The sequence below is a fragment of the Erinaceus europaeus genome, chromosome 3, assembly GCF_950295315.1.
Source record: "Erinaceus europaeus chromosome 3, mEriEur2.1, whole genome shotgun sequence".
Lineage (NCBI taxonomy): Eukaryota > Metazoa > Chordata > Mammalia > Eulipotyphla > Erinaceidae > Erinaceus > Erinaceus europaeus.
Genome location: NC_080164.1, coordinates 122,754,208 through 122,782,009, shown reverse-complemented (window position 1 = coordinate 122,782,009; position 27,802 = coordinate 122,754,208). Strand labels below are relative to the sequence as shown.

The 27,802-nt window shown below is 41.1% G+C and overlaps 1 protein-coding gene across 1 annotated transcript in view; it reads left to right on the top strand.

Moving 5' to 3' along the window:
* The first annotated feature begins 1,263 nt into the window (after positions 1-1,263).
* Positions 1,264-27,802, top strand: part of ADAMTS3 (ADAM metallopeptidase with thrombospondin type 1 motif 3) — a 287,233-nt gene continuing 260,694 nt past the window's right edge. Inside the window, exons 1-3 of the mRNA XM_007523544.3 lie at positions 1,264-2,415; positions 3,811-3,838; positions 26,447-26,853. Of these exons, the coding sequence (XP_007523606.1) occupies positions 2,347-2,415; positions 3,811-3,838; positions 26,447-26,853 (504 nt within the window). The 5' untranslated portion in view covers positions 1,264-2,346. The remainder of the gene's footprint in view (positions 2,416-3,810; positions 3,839-26,446; positions 26,854-27,802) is intronic.

The window sequence follows — 27,802 nt, the reverse complement described above, 5'->3', positions numbered from 1 at the left end:
CAGAAAGATACCTGCAGCACTGTTTCACCACTCATGACGCTCTCCTGAAGGTGGAAACAGGTGGGCTTGAACCCAGGGCCTTGGGCATTGTAACATGTTCACCTTACCAGCTGTGCCATCACCTGGACCTTCACCTCAAGCTTTTAAGTCTAAAATACTAGCCACTGCCCCACTCGATAAGCTACTTATCTTTTCTTTCTTATTTTGACACTTACAATTCCATGGCTATCAGCGGACTCTTCCTTCTCTTTCCCCCTTTTAAATTTTGATAAGAGACAGACAAGGTCAGGTGGGGATTCTTGGTGGTGAGAGTGGTGCTCCCTTGTGGTGTGTGTGTGAGGCTCCAACCCAGCCTAGTCAGGAAGCCTACACTCAACCAAGTGAGCTGTCTTCCAGCCAAAACAAAGGTTTATTTCTTTTCTTCTTTCTTCCTCCTCCTCTTTCTTCTCTTCCTCCTCTCTTATTCTTCTCCTTCTCTTTCTCCTCCTTCTCCTCTCACTCCCTCCTCCCCCTCCTCCCCCTTCTTCTTAAATGAGTAAGAAAACTAGACATATCATTCAGTCAATCATTCCTGGACAGCAAGTCAATAATAGGGTGCTAAAATGCTGAATGCTTTCATTGAAAGTGGTAGGGAAAGTAATTTCGAAGTTCTTCATTACTGCGCTCTAATGATATTTCCAACCAATAACTAATTAACCTTCTATGTGAGTTACTAGGTGAGTGCATTAAGTTTTCTAGTTTTTTATTTGTACATTTAAGTTTTGGGTGTCCATATTATATGATTTAGCAGGTTACACCATGCGTGGTAACATCTTGGGATGAACCAGTGACATTTATCTAATACATCAAAGTATAGCAAACCCTCCAAATTCAGGGTTTTCTTATATTTTGAAGAAGGGTAACTGTGATTTATGGACGCCTCCTTCAACAAATCAAACAATGGTTGAGCAGATCCGAAGGAAGATCCAGTCACAGTCTTGGAGATTATATTCAAATTTGTGTCTAATTAATCACTGCTTGCTCAAGGTCTGTTCTGGGAAGGGGTGTAGCAAGCTGGTTTGTGCAGGCTGGAGATGCTTCCTTTTCCGCCACTCTGCTTCCTGCTAAGTGCCCACAGAAAGTCCACCCGGGGGTAAAGGAACCTGGGTTTGATGCCGGTAAACTCTTCTGTCTCTGGAGTCCAGGCTCTGTCATCTCTTCTCAGGAAGTTCTGGCCATGGCGGGCAGAAATCCCTTGATAATTTAGTCTAGGCGGCAGGACAGCCTCGGTGCCCCCTGTGCTTTAGTGATAACCGGAAGTGTCTGCACGAGCCAAAAGACCCCGAGTCTTTCCAACACCCAAAGAAACGTGTGCTGAGTAGACAGACAAGCACTTTAAAGGGAGGAACGTAGGAGAAGATGCCGAGTCTAGCGGTGGTGGTGACCACCCGGACCTGGGATTGGGGTGGGGAGTGGTGTTGCAGAGTTCTCTCCAAGGAGACTTCTCTGGCGGGGAGGAGGAGGAGGAAGAGAAGGAGTCGCTAGAACCCTGGATTAGTGCTGGGACCCTTCCCCTTGGTTGGAAGGAACCCAGAGCCCGTCCACCCGCCGGTCCGCCTGTCCTCCCGCTCGCCCGGGAGGAGAGGATCCCGGGGCGGGGGTTCTGCCCGGGCCGCCCCCCGCCGGCCGCGCCCTCCCCGCAGCCCCGGCCCGAGCAGGGGCGCTGCCATCGGCCCCGCGTGACGTGCGCGCCGCCGCGGGAGGCCGGTCCGGGGGGCTCGGCCGCCTTATTAGCCCCGACCCGGAGCCGGCCCGACCAGACGGCCGCTCCGGGAGCAGCAGGAGCCTGCGAGCGGCCCGCTCCTCCCGCCTCCTTCGCCAGCCTCCTCCCCTTCGGCTCCTCCCGCCCCCACCTCCGCGAGCCGCGGAGTCGCCCTCTCGCCGCCTCTCTCTCCCGCTCCCGCCCGCCCGCTCGCCGGCCGCGCTCGCTCACACGTCCCCAGCTGAGCTGCCCGGGACTCGCGCCCGCACCGCCGCGCTCACCCCAGGGGCCCGGGGTGCCGGAGAGCCGCGGCGGGAGCCCGTCGCCCCGATCCCGGCTGCACCTTCTCGCGCCTCACGCTCGGCGAGCACCGGGTGGGAAGGTGAAGCGGCGACCGCGGCAGGGCTCCGGGGCAGCCCACAGCTTAGATTGCATTGCCACTGAAGCAAAGCGCACAAGACCTTTTCTTGTATTAATTACCCTGCATCTTTCTCCCCCCTCTTTTAAAAATCGCCTTTTTTTTTTTTTAAAGAAACCTATTTTTGCGGGGTGCTTGCTCTGGGCATTTGCTTTGCCCAGTAGTTGAAAAGTGAACTCGACTCGTGATGGTTCTCCTGTCACTTTGGTTGATAGCAGCCGCTCTGGTAGAGGTTAGGACTTCAGCTGATGGACAAGTAAGTGGAAAATAATAACAGTGATGATGATAATAATAATCATAAGACACCCCCCCCCAAGAAAAAGTTCCCCCACCCCTCTCTCCCTGTGCTCCTCCTCCCTCCCCTGACTGCTTAGAGCGCTGCTTTTGAGGGCTGGGCGCCCGCTGCGGGTCCCACTTTCTGGGGTTGGGGGGTATGGAGGGGAATGAGGTTCAAAGCACCAAGGGGTTGTGACCGCCACTCAGGGAGCCCGGGCTTGTCACAGCGAGGGTGTTTGTGTGTGTGTGTGTGGGGGGGGGGGGTTTGTGCTTGAGCACTTTGCAGCATTCGTACTAATTCCCGGTGACAAAACTGCAGCCAGTTCGCATCCTGGCCCCGCCATCTGGGTTTCCCCTTTCGGGAGGGCGGTCTGGGCGCCTGAATGAAGTTCTGGCTGCCGGAGCCAGAGCCGCGCAGCTCCCCGCGCGGGGCTCCCTCCCGGGTGACTCCCGCCGCTGGAGGCTCCGGGCGGTCGCGGGCTGGGCTGGGGTTTCCGGGGGGCGGCCGGGGGTGGCGGGCAGCCAGCCAGCCAGCCAACCCGCAGACACGTGTCCCCGGAGGACCGCAGCCCAGCTGGGGTTTGACAGTTGCACAGGGAGCTTGGGGTCATTTCCTACCCTGCATTTTCCGGGGCTGAGGCTGGAGGCGCCCCTCCCCCCTGCCCAGTTCTCTCCTTAAAACCCAGTAGTTGAGAGCAGCTCTGTGTCTTTTCCACTCAGCCCCCACCCATGGGAGACTGAAGGTGAAGCCCGATGCTGGATGAGTCCTCAGGAGGGCTCTGCAGGGCCGCGTGCTGTCAATCACAGCAGCCCAGGCCTGCCGTGGAGGGTAGGGGGTGGCGCCTGGGGTACAGACTTTCTCTCTATATTTTTGTAACCGCTCTGGTCTGGTCACACCATAAAGGAAAAGTACAGTATTGTCTGGCTGGTTCCTGACCTCAAGTCTGATAAACCGTCCTTCCCCAGAGTCTTACATTTCTCATTGTAGTAACTCAGAGATTCACCACCACCGGCCACACCAGTCCTGAACTAGTGGTACCTGGAGTTTTCAGAAAATAGTGTTGTCAGCATTTGTTTTTGCTGGCTTCTTACATGTTAAAAAGGAAAACAGCGGAACCACTAACCCCCTGCCCCAGATTGTCACTAAATTGGCTCAAGCATCTGGCTCGTGGAAAGAAATGTCTGCAAACCAAGGTGCAGCCTTCGGGCACCAGTCCCAGTCTCCAGCATCTCCTGATTAGCGCGCTCCTGAAAAGCATTAATGGTAGAAATAAAACGCACAAGGTGATAAGATGAAACCCAGTAACTGTTTTTTTTCTTTTTCTTTCTTTCTTTCTTTTTTTTTTTTTTTTACTTTTCCCTCCCTCCTTTCCAGGCTGGTGATGAAGAAATGGTGCAAATAGGTAAGCTTTGTTCTCAGATGTCACTCTTATCTTAGTAGAAAGTAGGGAATGAAGTAAGCTAAGCAAAATATTGTTTCTGAAATTTCTCCCACTGGTGGTTAATAAATTAAGTTGTAGTGAGGAACATTTCTATTATTCTCTTCCTTTGGAGAATTGTTCTACTTACCTCAGGTTGATTTATAGACAGCATAGACATTCCAATACATTACTGTCTTTGCCTAAGACACTGGTAGGGACTTTGAGGGTGACACGGGGGTTAGAGGAAATTTTGGAGATAAAGCAATAAACTTGTGTGAATTTGGAGTCACACATGTGATTAGAACCAAAGGCCAAGTGTAAAAATGCTGTAAAAGAAGAGAAAAACTAAGTACAGAGGTTGAAAAGAACTTTTCTGAATTCCCCCCCCCCCCCTTTTCATGACTTCTCTTACTCCACCTACAGTGAAATTATATGATTAGGTGCAAGGCAGGACTTTTTACAAACAGTGACTACAAACTTCAGTACTGTCTGATGATGTAAGAATTATTCCCATTTTACAGGTTAGGAGTTTGAGGCCTAGACAGATTATATAGCATGTAACAATCTGTGGTCTTTTTGGAAACTGTTTATAATAATATATTTGTTCCAACTTCAGGTCATCTTGCAAGAGATTAGGCTCCACTCATGGTTTCTAGTCACATTTAAATCGAGTTAATTTAGAAGATGGGGCTGAGTATCAGTCACTGTAAATTATGTGTTTCTCTAGTGACACTGTAAAAGTCATCTTCTAGACAAAAAGGTTTTATTACTGTTAACATAGTTATGAGTCATTGCCCATCTGTTATGTGCCAGTTTTTAAACTTTAATATATTTTATTAGTGATTTAATGATGGTTTACAGGATTATAAGATTACAGGGTTATAGTTGCACATCACACCCATCACCAGAGTTTTGTGCCTCTCCCATTGCCATAACTCTCCCAGAGTCTTAGCAGACAGAGTTTTAATGGTTTTATGTGCACTGAGTCTCTGTGCACTCTGAGTTGGGGGCATCATTATACTTATGTTGGAAAGGAAGAAAATAAAACTTGAGAGTTTGCACAGCTTCTTGCCCTTATGCATAGTGAAAAGCTGAGGGATATCACATCTATGGATAGAGGGAAGGAACCCCAAGTTATGTAGACCAAGAAATGGCTTGCTATGTGTCATAGCACATGTCAGACTGCAACTTTCCTTCTCTCTGCTTAGCACTCTTGGAGCTTCTTCCCAACCTTAGACCCCATAATGTGTGCAAGACAGAGTGAGGAGAGTGACTGAGAACTGCATTACAAATACAGTATTTATGAAAAAATAATTGGCACCTTCATCCATTTGTATGCTACAGATATATATATATATATGTATATAAGGAGAAGATTAAAAACAAGATAGCTGGATAATGTTATGCATGTACAAACTATTGTATTTACTGTCAAATGTAAAACATTAATTCCCCAATAAAGAAATTTTAAAAAAACCAAGATAGCTATCTTTTAAAAAAATTGTATTTATCCATATATTGGCTAGAAACAGTCAGAGACTGAGATGGAAGGGGATGATTGAGAAGGAGAAAGAGAGAAACATACAGCCCTGCTTCCCCACTCATGAAGGTTTACCCCTGCAGGTGGAGATCAGGGACTTGAAGCTAGGTCCTTAGGCATGGTAACATGTGCCCTCAGCTAAGTGCACCACTACCCATCCCTTCCCCCATCTGTCTTTTTAAAATAAGTTTTTAGCCTAAATACTTTACTACTTACACATCCCAGATTTCCATTATATAGATTAACCCCCCACCCCCCAATCTTTTTGGGATTATCCATTCTACCAAAGTAATAGCATATGTTGCTTTGATTGCATTTTCAGATGAAATCATCATGTTCTCATTTAAGAGGCCAGGGCTAAATTTTGCTAGTTTAGATTACTAGCCCTTTTTCTGAAAGGATGATGTTAATACAGGCTTGCTTAGATGTGATAGGAAGGAACTAAAAAGCAGTATGGAAGAGAGGAAGGGTGGGCACTCTGATATTCCTTTTTCAACAAGTTCTTCCACTCTGTGGGATTTCTCTCATAATGCACATTTTTTTTAAAAAAAAATTTATTATCTTTATTTATTTATTGCTTAGAGACAGTCATAAGTTGAGAGGGAAGGGAAGGATAGAGAGGGTGAGAGACAGAGAAACATTTGCAGCCCTGCTTCACCACTTGTGAAGCTTTCCCCCTGCAGGTGGGGACTGGGTGCTCGAACCTGGGTCCTTGAGCATTGTAACATGTGCCCTCAACCAGGTGCGCCACTACCAGCCCCTATGATGCACATTTTTATTTACTGTTTTCAAATTTGATGAGAAGAAGCAAAGGCAAACAATGGATTTGATTCACTGTCTTGTGATGGCAAAACTATGCCTATCGTCTAGTTGCCCAGACTGGACCTTGAAAAGCAGGTTCAGTTCTTGTTCACTCTCGGAAAAGAATTCAGTATGCAAACTCAGCAAAATGACTAGAGGTTTATTAGGCAGAAGCAGGAGGAACTAGGGGTGGGGGAAGATTAAGAGTGAAGGACCAAAATTTCCAACCAAGGAGAGGGAGACTATGGCATGAGGTCTGAGACTCTAGAGTTTTATGGGTTCTCCTCTCCCTAGTCCCTCGCTTCCTCTGGGTGGATTCAAGTATGTGCAAGCTGGGTTACTTGTAATTAGTCAGCTCAGCTCAGATAGGTTCCCCTAGGTTGCCCTCTCTCAGGTGATTCTTAGGCCAGCTGGGTACTCTCTATCTTACCTTGTTTCTGTGTGCGGCCACATGGTCCTTCCCATGTTGGCTTGACTCCCTATTGCTGCCACATTGAGGCAAGTAAGGGTAAACTTTTAAAGAGAAAAGTAAAGGTTAACTTCTTAGTTGAAGAAAAAGGCAGTTGGCATTTTTCTTCCCCTATTCTCTCATACATACATGCATAGACAAGTGCATGTGTTGCATATGTATATGGAAGTATGTCACATGAGGTCTTTCTACTGCTGTAATCAGAGTGGCCTTGGTCAGTGGCCTTAGGATTTGCTACTTCTGTCCAAGGGTCTGCTAATAACCCAAACAAATTGTATTCTCTGTAGACACAAAAGTGAAATGTTAAACTTGTTGCTATGGGTTACTATGGGATAGTTGATAACTGTATATAAGAGCAAGCATGGCCCAGTCTTTTGTGGACACAAATCCTGCTCCCTACCTTAAAGCCTCAGTATGTCTCATATGTCTCTGCCTGAGAATCTGATAACATGGTCCCCTTGGGGTTTGGGATTACAGTCATTTTTGTAGCTGTTAAAAGGGTCTTAAAATAAAATAAAATAAAATAAAATAAAAAACATATAGTAGTGAAATTTCCATTTCTTGTCACTAAACATAAATGGATAGCTAATCTGAAGGGCTGGTAAAATGTTCTCATCTGTGTGTAATTAATGCTTCTCTTTTCCAACAATTGTTTTAGAAATGGCTTATGTAACTATTAGAAGGTACTATTTGATTAATGTTATAATAAGGAAAGACTAACAGGGTTTGTAGAAACAATTATTTATTATTTCCTGCTTTAAAAACTGATTAGAGACATTTCCATGGTTCTGAATAATTTATTTTCTCCAGAAGGAAACACATAAGGTAATGGCAAAACAAAAAATCACAATATAAATTACAAATACTTTCTATTGGAATATAACATACATGACAGAAAGCACACATAAGTGTACATCTTGCTGATTCTTCATAGAGAGAAAAATGCCTGTGTAGTCAGCACCTGGATCACTGAGTAGACCATTTCTGGCACTTGTGTCACTGTTGACCAATGTTCCTGAGCACAGAGTAACCACTTTTCTTGACTTTGCATAGGCTGATTGATTTGCATCATTTGCTGTGTACTGTTAATATATATATATGTATATATATATCTACATACAATATATACATAGTAGTATATTGATATATATGTATATATACACCTAGTATATACATGAAGTTCACAAATAACATATATACTCTTTATTGTATAACTGAGAAAATCAGTTAAAAATTATATTTTAATCCTCTAGAATGATAGATTGTGATGGGGTAGATTAGAATATATTTAGATTTATCCGTTATATAGTGTGTCAGGCTGCTTCTGTGTATTGCAATTCTGTGTATTGTGTATTGTGTGTATTGCTGCTTCTTTATCCATCCACTGGAAAAGTGCCTTCTTGATTTATGGGTACAGCATGATTCACTTTAGAAAAAATAGCCAGATATATTTTGAACTCTGACCAAGTCAACTAGAGAGGGTGTATCGACCTTCTTATCTATTATCTACCTATCCACACAGAGATACATAGACACATACATACATGCATAGACAAGTGCATGTGTTGCATATGTATATGGAAGTATGTCACATGAGGTCATCATCATACTTCTGTGACCTATTAGGGAGAGATTTCATTTCTGATTCAGAAAATGACCTTGGTAGGATGCCTGTGGTAATTTTAAGCAGCTGCTCACTAGCATGATTGGATAGGAGACTTGCTTTGTGACACATGTGGCTTAGAAAATAGTCATTGTTCTAAAGAACTCGGAGAATCTGAAAAAGGATCTCTCAGTCCTTTTGTTCCATAAACCACCACATTAAGATTGCCTGAGTATCACTTGAAGAAAAATCATTGTGAGGGTTTGGTATTGAAGTTTCTTCTCTTTCCAGTTTCTGTTTTGTTATTATTATTATTATTATTTTTTACCAGAGCACTGCTCAGCTCTGACTTATCGTGGTGCTGGGGACTATGGAGCCTCAGGCATGAGAGTCTCTTTGCATAACCATTGTGCTATCTACCCCCGCAAGGTTCATATTTCTTTGCCCTATTTCTGTTTCCCAGTTTCCAATTTCCATTGAGTTTTCATTCATTAAAAACTAAAGTTGCAAACTGGCAAGCTAGCTCCCCTGAGAAAGTGCCTGATCTGCCATGTATGTGATCTAGTTTCAGTGCTGTGATGTCTGTCCTCTTTCTGTCTCTCCTTCTATCTAAAAAGGTCAGCCTAGAACAGTAAAGATAGATTAAACACAGATAGATAGTGATAGATTTGATGGTGATAGATAAACACAGACACATGCACATGCACGCTCACCCACCCACCCCTCATTTTGTCTCCTGAATTATCCACTTTTCTCTCAGGCTATCCTCTGGAAGGTTCATGGGGTGCTTTCTGGCCTTAGTAGTGAAGTTTACTTGCTAGCAGTCAAGTATAAGCTGTCAGGGACCAGGCCTGTTCTTCTGCCAGGAATAAGCACTCTTGATTCATGTCTCTCAGACCGCCCCCCCCCCCCCCCCCACTACTCTTCTTTCAGAATTTGCCCTCAGGGTCTGCTACTTTGGGGGTTGTATTCCAATGTGGAGTCCAGGAAGGATTGAATTCCAACATGGAGTCTCAGCAAGGTTACACGAGGTTGTTAAAATGTCATTTGTTGTTAGCTCCCACTGGATTTATAGCCTATAGTTTTTGCCTGCTGTCCAGCATTGTAAGTGTAAGGTCTGAACAGCATTAGGATGCTGTGGGCTTGACACAGCTGGACTCGTTGCTCCCCACAGTGAAGTTCTACACTAGAGAGATTTCTTCCTGGTTGCTTTGTTTTGCTGTGGGGCTGGTGAAGGGTGTGTGTGTGGGGGTGTCTCCCTATCCCCTCACTGCCTGAGTTATGCTCTCTCATGTCTTGCTGTGGAAGTTTGTTCATCTAGGTTTCAAATGTTACTCTACAAATCAAACCACAATTTGATGTAACTTTGTCATAACTGTTAAGTGCAAACTTTAAGCGTGGCTTGTTATCTATCACTTGTACTTCTACTGCTGCTTAGTTGAAATAATGCCTGAGTCTTAGTTCTTCATAGGTTTACTGTTTTTCCTTGTGGTTGTACCAAATAATCATAGCAGTGCTCAGACAAGTCAGTAACATCCACCCCCAAAACCGGAGGTCACCTCTTCTTCTTCTAGCGTTTGCCCTTCTTCCGTAGCCAGTCAACAGCGTCAGGTTGAGCCTGATGTAAAGTTTCGAGACCTCCTTTGAATCTGGAGAGGTGGCAGTCGTTGACTATGTGGGTCATAGTCTGTCTGTAGCCGCAGGGGCAGTTCGGGTCGTCTCTGGCTCCCCAGTCACCTCTGTGGGAATATGTTTCAGAATTTCTAAGTCCTTTTTTTTTTTTTTTTTTCCTCCAGGGTTATTGCTGGGCTCAGTGCCTGCACCATGAATCCACCGCTCTCGGAGGCCATTTTTTCCCCCTTTTGTTGCCCTTGTTGTAGCCTCGTTGTGGTCATTACTATTGGCATTGCTGATGATGTTCGTTGTTGGATAGGACAGAGAGAAATGGAGAGAGGAGGGAAAGACAGAGAGGGGGAGAGAAAGATAGACACCTGTAGACCTGCTTCACTGCCTGTGAAGCGACTCCCCTGCAGGTGGGGAGCCCGGGGTGGGGGTGGGGGGCTCGAACCGGGATCCTTACCCGGTCCTTGCGCTTTGCGCCACATGCGCTCAACCCACTGTGCCACCGTCCGACCCCTCTATGTCCTTTCTTCAGTGTTCCTCTAGCAAAGACCAGCTTTTTTTTTCTTTATTAAATGTTGATTTAATAATGACCAACTGTATGATAATATGGGTATAATTCTACAGAATTCCCACTACTAGAGTTCTGTTTTTACCCTCAACCTGTGCTACTTCTACAAGTTATAGAATTATTGTTTATTTGTCATTAGATTTATCTATGAGACTCTTTTAAAAAATCTTTATTTATTAGATAGAGACAGCCAGAGATCAAGAGGGAAAGGGGTTATAGAGAGGGAGAGAGAGGACACCTGCAACACTGTTTCACCACTCACAAACCTATCCTCCTGCAAGTGGGACTGGGGGCTGGAACCCGGGTCCTTGAGCACTGTAATGTGTACATTTAACCGGGTGTGCTATCACCACCATCCCCATCTCTGGGACTCTGTATCTACAATATTCCATGATACTTTGTAGATAGTTTTTTTTTTCAGATGGAAAGAGAGAGACAGAGACAGAGAGAGAGAGAGAGAGAGAGAGAGTTGCAACAGTATTTTCTCACCACTCTTGAAGCTTCCACCATACAGATGCTCCCATGTGGTAGATTGGAACTAAAACTAATATATTCACACATGGCAATATGTGTACTCACCCAGGTGAACAAAGTTGCAATGTCCTGAATTATGGTTGTTAGTTCTGATTTTAAATGTTTTTTTACCTGTGCTGTTTATATTCATTTTCCTTAATATTTTCACGTTCCCAGATTTTTCAGTTATCCTAAATACCTATCGTCATAGTTTAGTATATCCATATTCAGTTTTCTTTTAATATACAGATCAATGGTTTTCACATGATTTTTTTTTTGTTTTTTAAACAATTTCAGATAAGTGTATTTATCATTACAAACTCCTTGGAACAGCATTTAAATTCAGTCATATGCATAAATCTTCATTTAGGTAATTATTTTCCTTGGTATCTGTATAATCATAGTAATGAATGCTGCCTCACAGTGTTGTCTACTAATGATTGCCTGACTTTCAGAAGACTCCTTCAGGAGAAAGTTCTAGAAGTGGATTGCTGAGTAAAATCAAATAAAAATTATACATTTTGACAAATGGCTTTTGAAAAGTTAGCAACCTGAACTTCTATAAGCAACACTAGAAAGTGTCGATTTAAATTTTTAAAAATTTTCATTAGTTGTAGACTCTGAACATTTGAATATAAGTTTGTTTGTTGGGCCATTGTTGCAGCTTCACCACTCCAGGCCAGTTTTTTCACATAGAAAGTGACAGAGATAGTGAAGCAGAGGGAAAGATACCATCAACACTGGAGCTTCCCCCAGTGTGATAAGGGTGGGGCCTGAACCTGGGTCATGCCCATGATAAAGCAAGTGTACTGCCCAAGCATCTTGCAAGTCCTGAATATGTTTTCTTTTCTAATTATTATTTTTAATTTGCCACCACTGTTCTCTGTGGCCATTTCCCCCCCCCCCCTTTCTATTTAACTTGACAGGACAGAGAGAATTGAGAGGGGAGGGGAGATAGAGAGGGAGAGGAAAAAATAGGCACCTGCAGACCTGTTTCACTGCTTGTGAAGCGTAACCCCTGCAGATGGAGAGCAGGAGACCGAACCCAGACCTTACATATGGTGATATGTGTACTTAGCTGGGTGTGCCATCACCAGGCCTTCCTTTTTTTTGGTCAGAGACATTGAGAGAGACAGAGAGGTAGAGATGGTGAGATAGAGACACATACATCACTGCTTCACCATTTGTGAAGCTTCCTCCTGTGGTTGGAAACTGGGAGCTTGAACCTGGCTTTGCCAGGTGTTCCACCACCCTTCCCCTCAGTATGTTTTCTTAAATGCCTGGTTATGCAGTCTCTGAAGGATACAGTGAATTAATAAATAATATACATGCTAAACACACACATATATTTATAGGTAGATTTCTAAACTGATTTCTAAAACATCAATGTTTACTTAATCTTGTTCTAATCTTTATTTACTTATTGGACAGAGACAGCCAGAGAGAAGGGAGTTATAGAGAGGGAGAGAGACAGAGAGGCACCTGCAACTTTCAAAGCTTTCAAAGACACCACTTGCAAAGCTTTCCCCTGTAGGTGGGGGCTGGGGACACGAACCTGGGTCCTTGAGCATTGCAACACATGCACTCATTCAGGTGCACCACCACCTGCTCCGTAAGACATTAATATTTAAAGTTTCAAAAGTCTAATATTCATTTTGTAGAGCAAATATGTTACAATAAGCAAAGACCCAGGTTCAAGCCCCTGTACCCCACCTGCAGGGTGAAGGATTCATGTGTGGCAGTATGGTAAATGTCTCTCTTCACCTCTGTCTTCCCCTTTCCTCTTGACTTCTGTCTCTATCCAGTAAGTAAATAAACAAACAAAATGTTTTTAGAAGTTTGACCTTAATTTACATTTTGTTTTTTTAAGTCCTCTAACATTATTTTAACTTTATCAGTCCCTTGAAAACCAAGATAGACTGTTTTATGCTGTTCACAATCTGTCCTAAATTCCATAAAGATTCATCATGCTGAATTTGTGGCAATCGTCTTTATAAACAAAAGACTGACATTTGACCACAGAATCTCTCCCAAGGACTTACAGTTAGTCAGCAAAGTCATGTAAAATCATTAGGAAATTTAGGATTTATCAAGTGCATATGGGAACAGACATTCCTATTTTAAGGAAGACAAGTATGTATATGTACACATGCAAATGAAAATAAAATAATGTTTTAAAGCTTTATTCACATGACAGTTCTGTTTTATAGGGGAGAGAGTCTCTCTTTTACATGTGATTTAATCTAAAGTCTAAAATCTTTCATCTGAAATCTTTAAAATCTAAAACCTAACCAGTTTATGTTATAGTGGAATTGTTTATAACATCACTTATCCTCCTTCAGAGAGTCAGGGGCACAGACTCCATGTTGTTTAAAATCCTGATTCTACCACTTACTTTTTTGTATTTTTTTTTTTACTTTTTTATAATTATCTTTATTTATTGGATAGAGATAGCCAGAAATCAAGAGGGAGGGGGTGATAGAGAGGGAGAGAGACAGAGAGATACCTGCATCCCTGCTTCACCACTCGTAAAGCTTTCCCCCTGCAAGTGGGGACCCGGGCCTCGAACTCGGGTCCTTGTGCATTGTAATACATGCACTCAGCCAGGTGCGTCACCACCCAGCGCCATCTGATTCTACCACTTTCTAGCTGATAACCTTACCCTCTCCAAGTGACACTTTCATATATGTAAGGCAGATTTATTACTACTTCTGAGAGGTACAAAAGGTTCATGAAATGCTGGCACATGGTAAGTGAGTTAGAATTCTAGCTATTCTTGCTAGTTTCTTAGTCATGTGTTTTTTAAAAATCATTTTTATTTCAGGAAAGACACCTCATTGTACTTCCTACAGTTTTGACATTTTGACACATCTGCCTGCCACCTTAATTTACTGTGCTTGGCTGGGCTTATAAACTGCCCAACCACTCACTCAGCTCATCATCTGACAGCTCTTTGAGAGTTCTATTTTCATGCATTATCTTCCAGTTGATATTTCAGTGTCGTGTTGCTTAATACATTGGAATAGAGCAGTAGAGGGAGGATAGTGGAGTAAGGTCTAGTACAGAAACAGTTATTACATGTGGAGGAACACATTTTACCATGAGTAAGGAGCAGGGTTCAAGCCTCTGCCACCAAGTGGAAGTAGCATACAGAAGGAAAACTTCACAAGTATTGAGTTAGTGCTATGGTGTTTCCCCTTCTTTTTCTTTTTCCCTCTTTCCTTCCCTGCAAGCTATCTCCCGTCCTGCATCTGGAAAACAAGATAGATAAGGATTCACCAGAAAAGGTGGAATCCTGTGGGCATAAGGCCCCAGGGAAGCCCTGGTGGGAAAAAAGAAACCGTCATTACATATGGATTCTGCATTCACTCTGTTTCCTGTATCTCAGACACAATTCTTTTCTTTTCACCTTAATGACTTTCTTTCCATTTCATCGAGAAATTACTGTAACAGTCATGATTTCTTTAGATACCAATACCAGGAACCTGAAATAAGTTCCAGGGAACTTATAGCAAGTAAAATAGAGTTAAATATTCAGTGTGGTCTTAAATACTTATGATATATATAGTTCATATTTAGCACATAACTAGTCAATATTGGTTAAGAGAAGTGGCTGGTTCTAGGCTCAGATATGACAGGGATTTCTGTCTCTTTGCTTCTCCTTCCCCCCTCCTTTCTTTTCCTCTTCCTAGCTTTTCCTCTTCCTTCCCTTTTCCCTGCTTTTCTTGTTTTAATACTATCTTTCTCATGTTTTTTTTTTTCTGTGCCAGATAAAACCAGTGCCCCTTGAAGTTGTGACAAAAGAAAAAAAAGTCACCAAAAAAAGTCTCTAGGTTATCATTCTGCTCTTCAGCCTGCTAGATAGAACACTTCCTCCTCCCTCCCCTCTTCTTCCTTCCCTTCTCTTCCTTTTTTTTCTTCTTCAACATTGAACTACACTTTAATAATAAAGAATATTGAGAGCATACCAATTTAAATACAAAAGTGTTTTTAAACTTGATAATAATTACATATATTTGGCTTTCTTACACACATTTATTAAAAGAGTACTTTTCTGACACCCCTAATAAGTTCTTGGTAGGAATTTGCTGTCCACTTAGCTCAAATTAAAGCAAACAAACAAAATGCTGAATCACATGGTCAGGAAATACAGTGTCCTGATTGGCCTGGGCAAAGACATTTTACCCTTGACTTACAGGGACTAAGAGTAGAATATGGGATGTTTAACCTGAAGGAAAACTGAGATGTTATTAAAAAGAATAGATGCTGGGAAGCATACATGTGCATGCATTCCACAACTCAGAGGACTTACCAGCACACACATGGGCAATAGTGGGACCCTGCACCCCCAAAATGTCCATATATGAATCCTTGGAACCTGTGAATATATGAATATATACACAGGGAAAAATACTATGTGTAGATAAGATAAAAAATTCTAATTAGTTGACCTTAAAATAGTGAGCTTGATAAAAAGAATCTTTTATAAATGAAAGAGAAGGTCTTTGCAAGGTGAAAGAGAGAGAACTAGAGAGACAACAGCATAAGGGTTTGATGTTGTTGGCTTTGAAGATAATGGAAGGAAATCATAAGCCAGGAAATGCAGATAGTCCTTGGAAGCTGAAAAATACAGATCACTCCCAGAGCTCAAACAAGAAATGCAGCTCTTGATTTTAGCCCCATGCGAACTACTTTTGACCTCAGAACTGTAGGGTATCAAGTTGATGTAGTTTTGAGTAGCCACATTAATGGCCATTTGTTATAGCAGCTATAGGAAACTAATACAGTTACTTAATGGATTATTTCAGTTTCTCATACTTTTGCCAACCTTGGAGCCAAACCATTTTATGTTTGGAAAATACTATTTACCACAAGTGAAAGTTCAGTCAAACCTCTAAAAATCCTATCCACATTTCTTATCTGTCATACTTCCCCCAGCCTTTGGCCCTGGGGATAAATGCTAATTTTCCTGGCTTTACATTCTAGTCTCAATATTAGTCTTTAAAAATATTCTCCACCAAATCATTGTAAGATATGTGAGAACTACTAATCTGTAAAATGCCTTAGAGCTTTCAATTCTTTAAAACTTCCAGTGATGGTAAATGAAGCACCAGAAGGTCTATCTTTAAGAAACTAACATTGCGATGATAAAAATTTCAGAACTTGGTCTCATTTAAAACTTTAAATATTCTCTGTTACCTTGATGTTGATTGTTTGACCAGTTTAAAATGTAGCATACACATGGGTGGAACTATAGAGAATCATACTGATCAAGATAAACAAGGAGGAGGATGTCGGATTACTTGGTTATCTTACTCACTGATGGGCTCTAGGAAACAAATGAAAGGACAGCTCAGGGTGAATCCTCAGTGGATTATAGTCTATTATAGCAGATTCAGGGACTCAAAAGGGAGAAGAGGAAGAGCTACTAAGAGGTAGTTAGGGGCCTAAGTAATATATATATATATATATATATATATATATATATATATATATATATTATTATTACTGGATAGAGGCCCAGAGAAATTGAGAGGGGAAGAGGAGAAAGAGAGGGAAAAAGGTAGAGAGACACCTGCAGTCCTACTTCACCAATTGTGAAGCTTTCCCCCTACAGGTGGGGACCAGGGGCTTGAACCCAGCACACTATAATGTGTGTGCTTAACCAGGTGCACCACCACCTGGCCCTGGGACCTAAATTCTTATGGTGGACTAACATAATGGTTTGGCTGAGGGTGAAATGTACTGGCACCTTTTTTGGGGGGATGTGGAAATATACCCTAGTGACAACAGAAGTCTTATAAATCACATTTCCTTAATAAAGTGATACTGAAATTGGAAGGAGGAGGAGGAAGAAGAGGAGGAGGAGGAAGAGGAGGAGGAGAAAAGATGTACCAAAAGACATACAAAATAAGGAAAACACTTAAATATTTTTCTTTCTTTTTTGTCTTCTCTGGGGCCTTATGGGTGTAGACTGAGTTTTTTCAGATAGAGACAGAGGGAAAGAAACCACAGTATCCAAGCTTCCTCCAGTAAAATGGGGGTCTGGGTCTGAATGTGGGCCGCGTGCGTGGCAAAGCAAGCACTTTCCCAGATGAGCTATCTTACTGACCCTGAAAACATTCTTTTATGCTCTTTCTTTTTCTAAAAGGTCTTCCTTACCTGTTTTCATGTTCTTTAACAGCTAAGAATGTGCTTGCTGTTCTTCCCTAAAAGACTTGCTTGAACATAAACATTGAACAATTGCAGTAAATATTTATTAAAAAGCCAGTTTTTTTTTAAAAAAAAAACACAAGATTTTTTAAGTTCAGGGATCTGTTCTTTCTTCATAATGCTTTGAAAAAAAAAAACCACTTAAAAAGGTAACCAGATTAAAAAAAAATCTCTGACTACGAAAATATGTTTGCAAGGAAAGTAAAAACATCAAAGAGTTCCTGTGCCTTGTGGTGATAACAGCCTAGAGATGATGAAGTGAGGAAAAAAGAATTTGGCTGTGTTCAGAATTTCCTCATGTGTCATAATTAATTTTTAATTGCTTTTGAAAGAATATGTGCCCTATCACTGTTAGTGTTTATAGCCGGGTGGGCCCCACGGCGGGTAATGTCCTCTTGGACATCCTCTCTTCAGCCTAGTCACATCTTTTCTGGAGCAGATGTCTCCTGTCATTTCTGATGAAAGTCCTTCTCGTACTCTGAGATCAGGATTTGGAGATGTTGTTGTTGGAGCTGCTTCTTTAGCAGATTTTAAAAACACGTGTTCAGTTTCATTCTCGTGGCCAGATTACTGCACTGAGAATTTTTACCTGATTAAGAAAACTTCCCGTGTGAACTGCCTTTTTATAGTAGGGTAGGCAGCCATTCTTGGGAGAGACTTCCAGTCTCTGGGTTGAGAAAGAGTGAATGAGTTGCTCCCATAGCCTGGACCCCAGGCCTTCTGTTGACAGAGTTTAAGACCCCCCTCTAGCCACCTCAGAAACAATAGCGTGAGACAGGAATGGGGAAGAAGGGAAGGCCTGGGGGTGTTAAGACATGGATGGAATCTGAAACTGGCATCCTTTTCAGCTTTAGCCAAGCGGTGAGGATGATGGTGATAACATGTGCTAATTGCTCATTTATTGAGATGGCTCAAACTCTTGAAAGGTTTGATTTAAATTGGTTTCATTATAATTCATATTTTATAGATAAACTCTGTGAACATTTATTTTCAGAATTTGCTTGCAGGATGCCAAGGAGTGCACCAGCCTGAAACTGGAATGCAAGTGCTATGCTTTCTAACTCTAGATCTGCACTAGTTAGCCTCCAGACCCTGCTCCCTCCCTTACTTGGGACCTAAATCTACACTAAAGCAATCTTAAGTATTCCAATATTCTTGTGTGCCTGTGGAAGCCTGGGTTTTAGATTAGGTGAAAATGACTGTTATTCTGGAGACTTCTTTCCCCTTACTTTTCTGTAGTGTGGTCTCTGTAGCTGGGGGTAGCTGGTATCCTTCAGGAGATATTGGTATATTCTTCTATGACACAGAGAAAGACTCTCACCTGCATGTTTTCAACTGTGAGCATGTGGGTGAATGTGTGGAGTTAAAAGATCCCAGAGCCTGGGCTGTAGTGTAACATTGTGAGAGGGCTCTTTACCCAGAGAATTCCATTTCCAGACAGAGCAGTTGATTTTTCCCTGAAATATTGGTGAACATCAAGGACATTAAGAATAATTAATTTTGGGGCTGTGTGGTAGCGCACCTGCTTAAGCGCACATAGTGCGAGGCCCAAGGTCCAGCACCAGGATCCTGGTTCAAGCCCCTGGCTCCCCACCTGCAGGGGGGTCACTTTGCAAGCAGTGAGTCAGGTCTGCAGGTGTCTGTCTTTTCCTCTCCCCATCTGTCTTCCCTTCTCTCTCAATTTTTCTCTGTCCAACAACAACAGCAGCAGCAACAACAACAGCAACAACAGCAACAAATACAAGAATGGAAAAAAGATGGCTGCCAGGAGCAGTGGATTCATAGTGTAGGCACCGAGCCCAGAGATAATCCTGGAGGCATAATAATAATAATAATATAATAAATTTATCACTCCTCTAGGTCCCAGAGTTTAACAGGGATAGGAAGATTGATAGTATGTGTATTCTGGATAGATTAATAGGGGAAATTTCTTGGAAAACATAAGATGTTAACTAGTTTCTGGGGGCAGATATATTGACAGCAGCAGTCCTTTCCTGTGATGATGTAGCAGGATCATAAAGGCAAGTGTTACTAAATAAACTGGGACTATTGAGAACATCAGAATGCTCCAGTAGGCTAATATCAGAGATGATGTCAGAATGAACTTAGGGACAGAGTAGTGCAGTGTGCTTTAGATTTCAGAGTTAAATTTCGAAGTGATTTGCAGTTTCTGACTTGCAAAGTGAGATTTGATTAATATTAATAGATGATCTACCAAGCAATTTTCAGGTTTTAAAGATGAAAAAAATATGCTAGTTTCCTGAATCTATTTTAACTTGAATTGATGATGAGCCTTTGAAACTATTCAGAGAGAATAACACAGTGACATTACCTAGCATTTATTGAGCTACTAGTGTAGCTCAATAAATATGTAATAAATAAATAAATAATGTAGCTCAACTACTATGTGCCAATGTTCTAAGAACTTTGATTTGATGTAGGCATTTAATTCTCACAGCAAACCTGTGAATTAAATATGGTTAGTCTTATTTTTATAGACAATGACAAAAAGTCTGAAGTGATCAAAATACCAAAGGTAGTAAATGGTAGAATTTAGGCATTTTCAGATGTGAGACTTTAAAACACTTTTCCTGGCAGTAATTGAGACAGTATTTTGGCAGAATTAATACAACATTTGGTAGTAAGAAATTGTATTTGGGGAATTTGGAGCTGGCATTTACATCTTTTCAGTGTGAGGGTATAAAGACTGCTTGGAAAGTGAATGGAAGAAAGATGATTACTATATCAGGAATTGCTGAGGAGGCATTGGTAGTTCTTAAATGACATAATGTTGCAGGAAGATAAATGAAGCTAGCTTTTTGGCCTTGGGGTTTTGGGGAATCAGCACATGCTGAACAGAAATAGCCAAGTCAGAAAGGCAAGCTGAACATCAGGTGGAAATAAAAATCTGGCTTTGATAATTTTAAAGGTAAAAAGAGTCACATTATTTGTAGCAGAGGACTGACCTTTTTAGACTGTAGCTTGAGTGATTTCTATTTTCCTTTTAATCTTTATTTACAGAGGGTCTACTATCTGCTGGGCATCATGCTAAAGCAGACATGTGTAAAAGGCCCCAGGATGGTATAAGTGATTAGAGTTTGGAAACTTAGAAAAGTTTAATATGGTTGACATTAAAACAGAAAAAATCGGGGGCCAGATGGTGGCACACCTGGTAGAGTGCACATGTTACAATGAACAAGGACCCAGGTTAAGCCCCCAGTACCCATCTGCAGGGGGAAAGCTTTGCAAGCGGTGAAGTAGGGCTGCAGGTGTCTCTCTGTCTCTCCCTCTCTATCTTGTTCTTCCCTCTTGATTTCTGACTGTCTGTATCTAATAAATAAATAAAGATGGTAAAAATATTAAAAAAATAAGACAGAAAAGATGATTTAATGTATGGAAACATGAAACATTGCCTTTTCTAATCCTTTGAATTAGATTGTGAGTAGTAGTTATGTATACACATATCACACATACATATGTGCGAGCATGTGGTTATTTCATACACCACCAGAAGGAAAAAGGCATTAAATTGAACTCTAGAAATAGAAATTTAAATATGAGAGACTTCCCTGACAAGAATCGTTTAGTGTTATAATTAGACTGCCAGCAGAGGTGTGACAGTCCTTTTTCTTAGAGGCAGTTCAGGTTTCTGAGGAGATCCTCCCTAAAAATATTTCTTATAGCTTAGGATCTGCACAGGTGGAGGAATAGCACATGCAGTGACAGCAGAAATACATTTTACCTTAGATGCCTGAGTAGAGCAAGAGGCTCTCACTTTGACAGGCAGTGGGCACTCTCACTGTACCTGTTCCAGTAAGTGTTTGGCTCCCATGGCAGGGCTGGACCTTGGTGATGTGGGAGAGAACGTGTGCTCTTTATCAGGATCATTTCCTGGAAGCAGAATAGACAGGAGGCTGCTAAACTCTGCAGATTTGTTTTCCCAAACTTACCAAACACATAGATCACTCTTCATTGCCAGGGATGGGCAAGTTAAGAGACTGAAAGGCCTGGAATACTTGGAAAAAAAATCACTCCTCACAGAGAGCTGGGTCAGATTAAGGCATCCTACCTCCAGTCTAAGAAAACATCACTCCATCTATTTTTTAGGTCCCTTCATCATATCAAAGAGGCAAGGGTGATATGATTTTTCAAGGTCTACATACTTAGAATTCTACGACTATCAAGAGGGACTGCAGAGTGGGGGTGAATTTCCTGCTGTCAGAGTATGAGGGCTTCTGTACTGGATTTCAGGAGGTCTGTTTTAATGATTAGATCCTTTTCCCCCCTCTTTTTGTCCTTAGTAGATTGAAATGCAAGACCTCTATACTACTACAACATACTTGATTTATAGTCAGCTGGAACTGTAAGCCTATCTACATGTGCAAATAGAATGCTTGCTGCAGCAGTATATGATGACTTGTGTAGTTCTGCTGTCACTGACTGCTTGATGGTAAATGACTTGTTTGGGGGAAAGAGGAAGCAGTCTCCTTTTAAACACCTCCCTCAGGCTCAGACTGCCGCCATTCATTCACTCACAAGTATTTATTGAATGGCTTCAGGTCTCACTTTAGTCTCTGGGGAACTATTGTGATGAGAACAAATGAATATCCCTACTCTCATAGAGCTTATGTGCTAGTAGTAATAATCAATAAACAAACATAGATGCATATATAGAGAATTGATTATATGAGATGGTGACAAATTTTGTGGAGAAAAATATACGATGGAATGGGGTTAGAGAGTGATGAGGTGGTTACTGGGGTGGAAACACTTAAGACTTGAACAAACTGTGGAGTGAGCCAGGGGACTGGCTGCAGGAAATACAGTTTGACAAAGGGCACAGCTAGCATGGTGACCCTGAGATGTGAGAATTCTGCCTGCCAGACTGTAAGAGCTTGAGATTCCTTTGGCTCTGAATGGGATGGGTTGTGAGAAGAGTGACATGATCTGCCACATTAATCACCGTGGCTCTGTTTTGAGGATGACCTACCAAAGGGCCAGAACAGCAGCAAGGAGAAAATTATTTTAAATTGGTGTCACTCTAAATTGGTCTTTTTCAGAAAGGGAACAGAACAAGAGGGTATTAACTAAAGGCATGTATGACGTCAAAAAGGTTTCTGGTTAAAGATGAGAGCATTAATGGAAGCCTATTCATTTGCTGATGGGAAGGCCTAGATGAGGAAAGAGAGAGTTGCTGAAGCCATTCTTGAAAAGGCAGGAGGAGCTGAGATGTTTTCCATGAACGGAACGCTTACTCTTCGATGAAATTGTCGACAGTTCATTCATAGTTCCAGGAGGGAGACAGACTCTGGGAGCCCAGATGCCAGAGGTGGGAAATTCACTGCATCTGAGTCATGGTTGGGTCCTTAGTGACCATGATGTGGTTTTACAGTGACTCCAGGCTTCTGTGTCTGTGGAACTCCTGGTTCACAAAGTCCTTTACATACTTATTTCAGTGGACTTTTGGGTGTTTCCCTTGACAGCTATGAAGTTTCACATTTAAAATTGTGCATGTGAAAGACCTTTATATATGTTTTGCATTTGTTTTTTCCTTTCAGTGGGTGGTACTTTTCCTTATTTTTAATATAAGACCCAGAGAGGGAGTAATGAATGAAATAGATTTTCAAAACATGTAAAATGTACAGAATTAAGAGTTACAATCTATAGATTGGATATCTAATAATTTTTATTGTGTACAAGTGTCATTAAGAAAATAGCACACGGAGGAAATGACAGGTTGGTGGGGAATGTAGTTGCTGATGTTGTCATGGGAAGATCAAAAAGCCATACACACATGACAAGTCTTTTACATCATCATTTATCTCAATACAGTGATTTAATTTAAAAAAGAAAAAGGCATGGTGCATATTAATAAAAAATATGGGAGAACCCACATGACAAGTCTTATACATCATCATTTATCTCAATACAGGGATTTAATTTAAAAAAGAAAAAAGGCATGGTGCATATTAATAAAAAATATGGGAAAACCTCTAGAGAAAACAAGTAGGAATCCTCCATATAGTCTCATTTTCACTTTTCACCAGATCTATGCAGTTGGTCCTTTAGCTAATCTCCAGTGAAGGTCTGAGGGAGCTGAGCCTCAGAGATGTCTCCTCTTGTGTTCTTCTGACACTGTGGATTACTCCTTACTCATAGGCCATGCTCCATGGTGGAAGTATTGAATACTATGAAATGTGTAACTTCTGGGTATAGCAGATTCATACTTGGTTACAATTTGGTTTTGATTATGGATAGTAGTCCGAAATTTAAATAGTTTTGATAGTTTCAAGATTCACTGACCATCTTTTTTTTTTTTTTTTTAATTTTCTTCCCCAAAGATAGAGGATTTAAGAGATTTTTGCAGAGACTTTTAAAGCTTACACTAGAGGACAAAGTAGGTTGATTGATTGCGGGCAGGCAGGACATCATCATTCTTGTGGTAGTTTTTTCTTATAAGACAGATCTTAAACTAGAAGTTGTCAGCAAGATAGTCCATCTATTCTGGAGTGAAGAAGAGTATAGGCACATAATCTTCAGAGTCAAAAATGATCAGAACGTTATTTTCCTTTGGCTTCTTGCTTGCTAATGTGTCAGGCCTTTCAGGTCTGCTTTCTCATTTATGAACTTGGGATAACGTTACCTACTTACTGTGATGACTGTGAGACTTAGAGATGATATATTCTTGAGCACAAAGTACAGTGCTTCATACTTGCATTGCTGACAGATGGCAGGTGACTGAAAAGCTCCATTGTCAGCTCTGTGAGCTACATCTGTGGGGGGATGGTAGTGGAGAGGTTGCTAAGTGTTTCTTTCCCCTTGCTTATCTTAATTCCCCCTTGGAAGATGACTCATTCAGGGTTTAATTTCAGAAATGTTTCTTGCATGTACATTTTACAAATGATTTATTATTTAACATTGGAGATGACAAAGCCCTATAGAAATGTACCAGTTATTCTAAAGAAAAATTCAGACCATATTGTCTGATGATGGAAAAATGGAACTGTCCCAGAGAAATGGTGGACAGTTCCTATAAGCCTGAGACTCTGGGTCTCTCGCTTTGGGTACGAAGGAGACTCTCACATTCTTTCTAAATCTTCTAGTTCTCCAGTCACTTAATCCAGGCATCCATATATTGTCTAGACTTTGGTTATGTGAATTCCCTTCAGTGGAGATGGGAAACCCACACATTGAAATTAGGCTTTGCTTCCTCCTTCTTTTCAAACAGTAAAAGAAGTTAGAGAAAGAGTTATAAATGGGATTTTTGATGCAGCCAGAAGCTCACAGTCCTTTGGCAGTTTGTTTTTAAAGTTAGAGTATTTTACAGCATAGACAAGAGCAAAAGTCCTCTGCACACACCCCTAACTTAGTGTGTATTAAACAAATCCTACTGACAAGAGACCCTACAGGTATAAAAGCTGATTTTAGGTGATATCAGGAGCTGCCATATTGAACGGGGTGTTCCTTGTCTTCATGGAATTTGACGTCGCCAGTCAATAACTAAAAGCCAGAGCCATCCTACAGCGTGTAAAATTTTCCCTCCATCCCTGTGCTCCTGTGATACTTGAGTTCCTTCTCCAAGTTTCGAGATCTTGTTTAAGCCAGAATTTACAAAAATAATCATTATGAATTTGGCTATAAGGGAGACCACATCATTAGGACTGTGCTTACATTAATAGCTCCTTCACTGTGCGAGAGGGAGAGCCCACAAAGCAGGGACTGTGCTGCTGTCACTCCTAATGGTGGAGCCACAGGCTTCACTGTACTCTGTGATGTGACAGCTCTCTCACTCCCACTCTGCGTAGTAAGAATGTATAAGTATTACTTTCTCCATGCAGTCAGTAAACAGGGATATCTTGTTTAAATTCATTGATCATTGCAAGTGACATACTGACAGATGTGCATTCAGTAAGATTTTCTTGTTGCAAAATGTTTTCCTTTGTCTTTTGGTACTTTACACATTGAAATATTTAAGAATTGGAAAAACAAGAAAAACATAGTGATTCTGTAATGATACTTAAAGAGCACAAGGTTAATTTTGTGCGTCTCTTATTCTAAAGGATTCATTCAGTGGCAAAACATGCCTTCAGTGAATGCTATTTGTGAATCATATACTTTTTCACATTAATTTAGTGTGATATATAGGATTAGTGTTGGGCTAGAATTATGAAGGTGGAAAACTTTAAACTGTTTTTTCTTCAAATTTTTTTTGTCATTCTTGTTTCTCTCCTCACTTCCTTTTTCAATGTCTGCTAGCCACCATCTTCTATCTTTAGAATCATATCAAGGGATAAATAACTTATTAAACATGATGTCTTTCCCAAAGATGTTTGTTCCTCTGCACCTCTTCACTTTTGGCAAATAGAATACTTACATTTAGCTAGAATTGGGGAATTAGGTTCTGACTATGAAATTCAGTTTAGTGGGTGGATGACCACATATGCTGTAGGGTAGACTCTATGTACATGTCCATGTTTTAAATGAATATCTGCCCAGTGGGAAGAATATGTTGTAAAATACCACTTGCTCTTGGCAAACCAATGACTGTATATTTTATTTATAGATGATTCTTCTTTATAATTAATTCTTATTCTCTGGAAATGTTTCTTGATTTATAGGGCACAGTATGATGTAACAGAATTCATATGTGGTCTGTGGAGTATGACCTGAATTTCACAATTCCTTAACTTGAACACTTACCATACACTTAATCTATTTCCTCACCTCCAAATTATGATTGTTAGCAGTACTATGCTATAAAATGTGTATAGACAGTAACACTGTAAGCCACAGTTTATAAGTTAGAAGCCCATAATACGTGTATCATATACATTAGAGGACTCTCATAGATAAAAGTGAAAGTAATCAGAAAAAAAGTTTTAAAATAGAAAATTTGTTAAAGGTTATTAGTGGTTGCCAGTTACACCAATAATAAATTAATAGGGAGCCTGCTTTGATCATAAGCAGGCTATGTATGGTTTATGGAGACTTGAGCGTATCTGTGTTCTCAAAGGAGTGATTTATGTTTACATTGTAAGAAACTTCAAATAAATTGTTACATAATGCAGTTGCCTAATTACACTTGACAAATCATTGACATTCTCAAAATTTAAGAATTATGAGATAATTCAGGGATGCATGTTTAGGTGCACTCTTGTGAGGAGGTCACTTTATGCCTATGTTCTGTCCTGCTATGTTCTTTTATTGCGTAGGGCTCTGTAATTTTATTGCAGTGTTTCATTATTATTATTATTCCACAGATTTACCAATAAGGAGGAAGAGAGAGTATGAGCTGGTGACTCCAGTTAGCACAAACCTAGAAGGACAGTACCTTTCCCATATTCTTTCTGCAAGTCACAAAAAGAGGTCAACAAGGGACGTGTCTTCCAACTCGGAACAATTGTTCTTCAACATCACAGCATTTGGTAGAGACTTTCATCTGCGTCTCAAGCCCAACACTCAGCTTGTAGCTCCTGGAGCTGTTGTGGAATGGCATGAGGTGGCTCTGAAACCTGGGAATATAACTGAGCCCATTAACGATCATCAACCAGAAGGTGCTTCTGAAAGAATATGGAAGACAGAACCTTTGCAAACTAACTGTGCTTATGTTGGTGACATCATGGACATTCCAGGAACCTCTGTTGCCGTTAGCAACTGTGATGGTCTGGTAAGACTCATTCTTTTAGTGCCTGTATAGTTGTAGGTATTTGGGAGTGCAGAATGGCTTCAGCTTAGTTTAGGAGGTAGAAGTGAAAAGTAAGCTACATTGCTATATTTTAAGTTCAAGAAGAAGCATTAGTAAGCATTTTGCTGTGTACTTTGGCTTAATTTATGACATAAAGACAACATTATTCCAAGAAACAAAAGACAGCTGTTACCTTTTTTTTTTTTTTTTTTTTTTGTTTATGCTTCACTTGTGTTACATTATGGAATTTTATTTCTTTCAAAGCATTCTGAAAACTTTTAAGAGAAACATAGGTTCTTTCAAAACTATAGTATTTCAGCTTTTATGTAGACTCTTGGATATTTAAAGAAGGTATTCTGAAAGCATTATTTTGCTTCTCTGCAGAATGCTAAAATAGAGAATTTGTTCAAATGACTTTACCTTATGAACATAAAACGTAGTCCTTTCTGTATGGTGGTTTTAATTCATTTATTTTCAAATAAAATACCTATACATTGCTCTTCAGTTTTGTGGTTGACACCAGTGGAAATTGACCCTTCTTTATATACTCTGCAGTTGTGAAATGTTTTTTTTTTTTTTTGTTAAATTTTATTTATTTATTCCCTTTTGTTGCCCTTGTTGTTTTATTGTTGTAGTTATTATTGTTGTTGTCGTTGTTGGATAGGACAGAGAGAAATGGAGAGAGGAGGGGAAGACAGAGAGGAGGACAGAAAGATAGACACCTGCAGACCTGCTTCACCGCCTGTGAAGTGACTCCCCTGCAGGTGGGGAGCCGGGGTTCGAACCGGGATCCTCATGCCGGTCCTTGTGCTTTGCGCCACCTGCGCTTAGCCCGCTGAGCTACAGCCCGACTCCCTTGAAATGTTTTTATTTGCTGTCTATCTCCAGATGTTGTTTGAAAAGTATGCCAGTGTTCATGCCTCTACCATTC